The 6,754-nt window shown below is 48.0% G+C and overlaps 1 protein-coding gene across 2 annotated transcripts; it reads right to left on the bottom strand.

Annotated features, from left to right (window-relative positions):
- Positions 1–1,002: 1,002 nt before the first annotated feature.
- Positions 1,003–6,244, bottom strand: TMEM86B (transmembrane protein 86B). 2 transcript variants are annotated; one of them, XM_028705173.2, is made up of 3 exons: positions 6,124–6,244; positions 3,886–4,133; positions 1,003–1,532 (listed from the first exon to the last, which is right to left on the bottom strand). In XM_028705173.2, the coding sequence occupies exons 1-3, from the start codon at positions 6,153–6,155 to the stop codon at positions 1,132–1,134; spliced, it is 681 nt and encodes a 226-aa protein (XP_028561006.2). In that variant the 5' UTR covers positions 6,156–6,244; the 3' UTR covers positions 1,003–1,131. The 2 variants fall into 2 exon arrangements, with proteins under 2 accessions (XP_028561006.2, XP_028561005.2); XM_028705172.2 differs by having other exon boundaries at positions 3,886–4,138; positions 6,124–6,242.
- Positions 6,245–6,754: the final 510 nt, after the last annotated feature.

Raw genomic sequence — 6,754 nt, 5'->3', positions numbered from 1 at the left:
GTAGGAACTCACTGGATGCAGAGTAAAAGGTCATGTGAACACAGCCCTGATCTACATTAAGACACAGTAGGTAGGGTAATGCCTTTATTAGAATCGTCTGAAAGAGTGAGCAAGCTGCTGTGTAACTCTTCTACACACTAAAAAGGAGGCCGCAGGGTGTTGGTGGAGAAGCAAAGCTGGACAGAGAAGTCTTCAGTATGGCTTTCAGAATCATGACAAGTTCTGTCCGTTTCCCTTAACCTTCCCCCAAATTGTTGTTTTGCTCGTCATCTAAAGTGAAGATGAGACAAGAGAACTGAGAAGCTTGCACACTGTTTTGTGACATTCCAGTTGGTCCTAAAAGGTATTATCCTAGTGTGGTTTTTTGGTTGTTGTAAGCCAAGGGTTGTATCTGGGATTAGTTCTACTCAGTACAGACCCATTGAAATTAGCGGACCTAACTGATTTCCATGGGTCTGCGAATTGCCAAATGACACCGCCCCTCATACATGATTTTTGGCCCTGAGAGTAGCAGATTGTGAGATGGAGAGAGCAGGTATTATCTGGGTTCATTTCCCTTTACAGTGGTACCTCGGGTTACAGACGCTTCAGGTTACAGCGCTAACCCAGAAATAGTACCTTGGGTTAAGAACTTTACCTCAGGAAGAGAACAGAAATTGTGCGGTGGCAGCGTGGCAGTAGCGGGAAGCCCCATTAGCTAAAGTGGTACCTCAGGTTAAGAACAGTTTCAGGTTAAGAATGGACCTCCAGAACGAATTAAGTTCTTAACCTGAGGTACCACTGTATTCCTGCCCCCCCCCCCCAATCTTGCTTTTGCTTTTCATGCTAAGCTGTCGCTATTGAATGTACTTGTAGATCTGCAAACACCCTGCATTATAGTGTGAAAGCTTATTGCTTTGCCATAAACAAACTACTTTCCACTGCTTTGGAGAAAGTGCATGAAGGGAAGAGATGAGAAAGCAAAATTGATTTGGGGAAAGGGGAGAGAGAGCTCCCCTTGAGCTCCTGAGAGGAAGGACAGAGCCTAGAAAGTTATAGCTGAACTCGGGAGGAGTCAGGAGGTCGGATGCCTGCAGTCCTTTCTCCTGCACACAAAATGGTTGAAACTCGACAGCAGTCCAAGTCCTGCGCTCAGTTCTCCTTCTGAGAAACCTTCCGGGAGGACACAGACACCGCAATCAAAGCCTGGGCTGTGAAGTAGGTGCTCATTATCAGGAAGCGGGCATGAGGCAGCGAGGAGGAGCAGAAGTGATGGAGGGCGACAAACAGGTCGGACACGATGAAGATCACGCTGCCAAGCGAGGTGCTCAGCTGGGCTTCCGTGCGGGACAGAGCACGCCAGCACATGGTGCCGATGATGGCCGCGTAGGCTGGCCCGGCGTAGGCAAAGACACCCTCAAGGCAGGGAAAGATGAGGATGACGTACGACGTGGCCACCAACCCCAGAACCACCAGGAAGGTGAGGGGCCGAAAGGGGCCCAGGCCAAAGGCTAAGATGTAGGAGACGTGGCATGCGGCAAAAGCAGCCGTCCCTGCGATGAGAGAAAATGGAGAAAAACACACACAGAGAGAAATTCAAATCAGTTTGCACTTAAAGGTTAATCTAGCTCTCATTTTCCGAAACAAATACACAGACCAAAACGCAGCCATCCTTCAAAATTTCCACAAAATTTTGCAGTAAATTCAGTGTGCATAAAAACGCCTACACTGGTGGAAACACACACACACAAATATGTACAGTCGTACCTTGGAAGTCGAACGGAATCCAGCTCCTGCAGCCAATCAGAAGCCACGGAAGCCCTGTCGAACATTCAGGTTCCAAAAGAATGTTCGCAAACCAGAACACTTCCGGGTTTGAGGCGTTCGGGAGCCAAAACGTACGAGTTCCAGGACGTTCAACAGCCAAGGTACGACTGTATTAGATTCTGGGGGAAACCACTTTGCAGAACCCGTAAACAAAGCAGAGCTGTGTATTAGGAGACATTTGCACTAAAATGATGGGGAGTTTTTGTGAGGACTTAAAAAGAAAAAAATCACAAACCAACATAGAAATGGGGAACTGGATTACGATTGGAAAAACGAGAAACAAAGGCCTTACCTACATTATACGACAGAGGTGCGATTCCCTGAATAGAGGGATTGTCATTTAAACCACCCTGGGAATTATAGCTCTGGGAGGGGAATAGGGGTCTCCTAGCAACTCTCAGGACCCTTAACAAACGAAGCCATGACCACCTGAAGTGGCATGAGACTTTAAATGGCTTTAAATGGCCAAGGCAGGCCCTGTGGCAAACACAGTCTTGCTGCTGCCTCATCTCTCCTCGCCCTGGCATGGGGCAGCCCTTTGGCCAGAGGGAAGCAAGTAAGAGGCTCAGCCCCATCATGTCATCCATGACCGACTCCCCCCTTCTTCACATTAATCCTTATATTTCTCTAAGATCTGATGCACCTGTTTATCTAGGATGTGAATTAGATTTTAACATCCGTTGGATGGATGTTGCCATCAGCCAGTGCAGGTCTCAGAGGAAAAATATCCCCAGATCTTTGCAATGGGGATGTTCTTCCTGACCTTTGAGGAAATTATCCCGTCAGTCATTATATGTGTATTGCTGGTGCCCCCATGTGGCGAGAGATAGTATTTGTGGACGGATGAATTCAGATTTGCAGACTGGACAAGTCTCATTTTTAATTAATTAATAATAATAATTTTATTTATACCCTGCCCATCTGGCTAGGTTTCCCCAGCCACTCTGGGCAGCTTACAGCATATCTAAAAGCATAATAAAAACATCAGAAGAAGAAGAAGAAGAAGAGTTTGGATTTGATATCCCGCCTTTCACTCCCCTTCAGGAGTCTCAAAGCGGCTAACAATCTCCTTTCCATTCCTCCCCCACAACAAACACTCTGTGAGGTGAGTGGGGCTGAGAGACTTCAGAGAAATGTGACTGGCCCAAGGTCACCCAGCAGCTGCATGTGGAGGAGCGGAGACGCGAACCCGGTTACCCAGATTACGTGACTACCGCTCTTAACCACTACACCACACTGGCTCTCAAGCTCTTAACCACTACACCACACTGGCTCTCAAGCATTTGCACACATCTGCTGTGGCTAACATACAAAGTGCTGATAAACATTCATTTTTTTGGACTTATTTGGGCCCTGTTTTACTAGGTTGCCTAGATTCCTGCTGTGGTCTTGATATCTGCTGGTGTTGTTTTGGGCACTTTTTTGCTGCATTTAGCTGCTATTATTTATTTATTTATTTATTTATTTATTTATTTAATATTCCGCCCTATACCCGGAGGTCTCAGGGCAGTTCACAGAACAAAACCAGAATATAAAAACCACAAAATATATAATCAAAATAAAAACAGCAACCCAATAACTCCTCCCTCCAAAAACAAAAAACAAAACAAAACAAAAAAGGGCATAGGTCGTCAATCAAAGCAAAGGCCTGATTAAAAAGGAACGTTTTTGCCTGGTGCCTAAAGGCGTATAATGAAGGTACCAGACGAACTTCCCTGGGGAGAGCATTCCACAGATGGGGAGCCACTGCAGAGAAGGCCCATTCTCGTGTTGCCACTCTCTGGACCTCTTGAGGAGGAGGCACATGAAGGAGGGCCTCAGAAGATGATCTCAGGGTCTGGGTAGGTTCATATGGAAAAAGGCGGTCCTTGAGGTACTGCGGTCCTGAGATGTTTAAGGCTTTATAGGTCAAAACCGGCACTGCATTTCTATCCCATCTTTTCTGCAGGGAGCTCAAGGCAGTGGACACAGTTCTCCCCCTCCTCACTGAATCCCCACAGCGCAAACCTCGTAAAGTGCAAACTGGTGGTTAACAGAATACAGCAGGGCTCCTCCCCACAGGTCCCTCTAACCTCATACCTGGAAGGAAAAGTTCTGACCACACCAAACAGATGTCCCCTACCGCTGAGAACAGCAGGCCTCGGAAAATGTGGCGGGCATATGGTGTGAAAACAGCCACACTGTAGGCGTGGGAAGCCACGAAGAACGCCAAGGAAAGGACGGGGAGGCATTTGACGATGGCGCTCTGCACACTGTTCTCAGGAAGCCAGAGGATGAAGTACGACGTGCAGGAGATGGCGAAAGGCAGCAGCTTATACAGCAAACTCCTTTTCTAAGGATGTAACATGAAAAGAGAGTTCTTCAGTGATTCCCCCCTCCTTTTAGCCCCCCCCCCATCTCACAGGGCTTTTTCTGTGGTAGCCCCTTCCTTGTAGAATCCCGCCTCCTCTGCAGGGTGTGTTTTGTTCCTCCATTGGTTGTTTTCCAAAGCTCCTTACAGACTTGACTATTCCAATCTGCTTTCAGCTGAATAGGGTTGGTGGTTTATCATTTTAACTGTGTATTATGTTAGATGGCGGCTGTTTTAAGTTGTTTTTATGCTTTTAACAGTAGGATTCCTCACTCAGGCAATCTGGCCAGGCACCACCACCATTATTATTTCTTAAGGATGCCAGGCTAGCTTGCCCGGGCAGCGGCAGCAATTAACACTGATCAGTCTGTTTTTATAGTGTTGGTTCTTTTCTGTGTCTTTTAATTACTTCTGCTAGTGGGGAGGTGGATGGAGGCTGTGAGCAAGGAGTCTGTTGGAGGCGGGCTCTGTTCACCCTTCTTGAGTGCCTTCCTGGCGCACCCCCACCCCACTCCAGCTGCCCAATCCACCAGGGGGGCAAAACGCTTGCCCTACCCTGGGTGCCGGCAACCCACGCAATGTTGCTGCTTCCGGTTTCCCCATTTGATTTCAAACAGCATTGTGTGCTGTGCTTGGGCCGAACTGACAAGCAGGTTATATCAGGTTTCTTCAACACCTAGTCAAATATCCAAGAACTGTAATATGCAAACACATGAACTTGTACACTCTGAAGCCAAAGTTTGACAGAGAATGCAAATTCCTTGTCCTCACTCTTTCATCTTACAGCGGGGAACACAAATTGTGGATGCAGCCTTTGCCAACCCCAAAGCTTCTGCTGTTCATTATTTTGATGATTGGCCACGTAATATAGATGGAAGTTTCCCATTACAATAGTTAAAAGGTAAAGGGACCCCTGACCGTTAGGTCCAGTCGTGGCCGACTCTGGGGTTGCGGCGCTCATCTTGCTTTACTGGCCGAGGGAGCTGGCATACAACTTCCGGGTCATGTGGCCAGCATGACTAAGCCGCTTCTGGTAAACCAGAGCAGTGCACAGAAACGCCGTTTACCTTCCCGCCAGAGTGGTGCCTATTTATCTACTTGCACTTTGACATGCTTTTGAACTGCTAGGTTGGCAGGAGCAGGAAATGAGCAACGGGAGCTCACCCTGTCGCAGGGATTCAAACCGCCGACCTTCTGATCGGCAAGTGCTAGGCTCTGTGGTTTAACCCACAGCGCCACCCAGTTACCCAGACCAAAAAAGAGAGCTCTGGATCCATTACAAAGCTTGTCCTCTACCTCCCACCAAGTAAGTGTGTGTGTGAGTGTAAGAGAGAGAGGAAGGAGAGGCGTGCAGCAAAAGAAAGCAAAAATCCAGGCGTCTTATTTGAGGCATCAACAGGTTTCTCAGAGGAAGACATGGCCTTAACCTGCTTCCGACAGTTAGTAGGTTGGGCTTAGCGGTTCCCAAACTTTTTGAGACCAGCACCCCCTTGGTTCCATAAACTCACCCCCAGTGACCCCTGACCTATATAAAAAGCATTATTCAGAATGTTCGCATGATGGTGACACAATGAAATTAAAAACAGCAACAATTAATTGCACATTTATTTAAAATCCAAAAAAAGCTATCTAGCTGACTTCAACAAAAAGGATGACCTTGATCCAGTGATATGAAAAAAAGTCATTTTCAACTCCAGTACCCCCCACCCCCATAAATCCCACTGCCTGCCAGGGAGCCACTGATCTATCTCAGCATTGTCCACCCTGACAGCAGCTCTTTCCAGGCAAGGTTGTTCTCCAGCCCGACCAGACAATGCCAAGAATTGAGCCTTGGCTCGTCGACAAGCAAAGCACTGAGCTATGGACCCCTCCCCAGGTCAAGAAATCTCCCAGGGAGCCCCATCTCCCACCAGTGCCCCTCCTGTCTCCTTCCATCCACCCTTTGTAGCAGATATACAGACTCTTACGTTGGCCACTGCCTTTTTCCTGTAGTGGGCATCTAGCTCCAGGATATCCATGGCCACTCCTGGCGCTGGCGGTAACAGATGCTGCCTGATCTTGAAGCGGGTGCCAGTTATGCTTGCACCTTGTAGCAAAGTGGACTTTCAACTCCCTCAGGGTACAAGGGGGCAACTGATAAGATGGCAATCCATACCCGTCACACTGTCTCTGCTTGGTACCAGAGTAGTAATAGTAATAATAATAATAATTTACTATTTATACCCCACCCATCTGGCTGGGTTTTCCCAGCCACTCTGGGCGGCTTACAACAAAATATTAAAAATACAGTAAAACATCAGACATTAAAAACTTACCTAAACAGAGAATAAGGGATGCGGATGGCGCTGTGGGTAAAAGCCTCAGCGCCTAGGGCTTGCCGATCGAAAGGTTGGCGGTTTGAATCCCCGCGGCGGGGTGTGCTCCCGTTGCTCACTCCCAGCGCCTGCCAACCTAGCAGTTCGAAAGCACCCCCAGGTGCAAGTAGATAAATAGGGACTGCTTACTAGCGGGAAGGTAAACAGCGTTTCCGTGTGCTGCGCTGGCTCGCCAGATGCAGCTTTGTCACGCTGGCCACGTGACCCGGAAGTGTCTCCGGAC

The sequence above is a fragment of the Podarcis muralis genome, chromosome 13, assembly GCF_964188315.1.
Source record: "Podarcis muralis chromosome 13, rPodMur119.hap1.1, whole genome shotgun sequence".
Lineage (NCBI taxonomy): Eukaryota > Metazoa > Chordata > Lepidosauria > Squamata > Lacertidae > Podarcis > Podarcis muralis.
This window is presented reverse-complemented; position numbering and strand designations above follow the sequence as displayed.

Excerpts from the sequence above, each read along its gene's own strand:
- TMEM86B (XM_028705172.2), bottom strand. The coding sequence starts at position 6,174 with ATGGATATCCTGGAGCTAGATGCCCACTACAGGAAAAAGGCAGTGGCC. Across the intron at positions 4,139-6,123 it reads GGAAAAAGGCAGTGGCCAAC|AAAAGGAGTTTGCTGTATAA; the intron begins GTAAGAGTCTGT and ends TTACATCCTTAG. Across the intron at positions 1,533-3,885 it reads GTCAGAACTTTTCCTTCCAG|GGACGGCTGCTTTTGCCGCA; the intron begins GTATGAGGTTAG and ends CTCTCATCGCAG.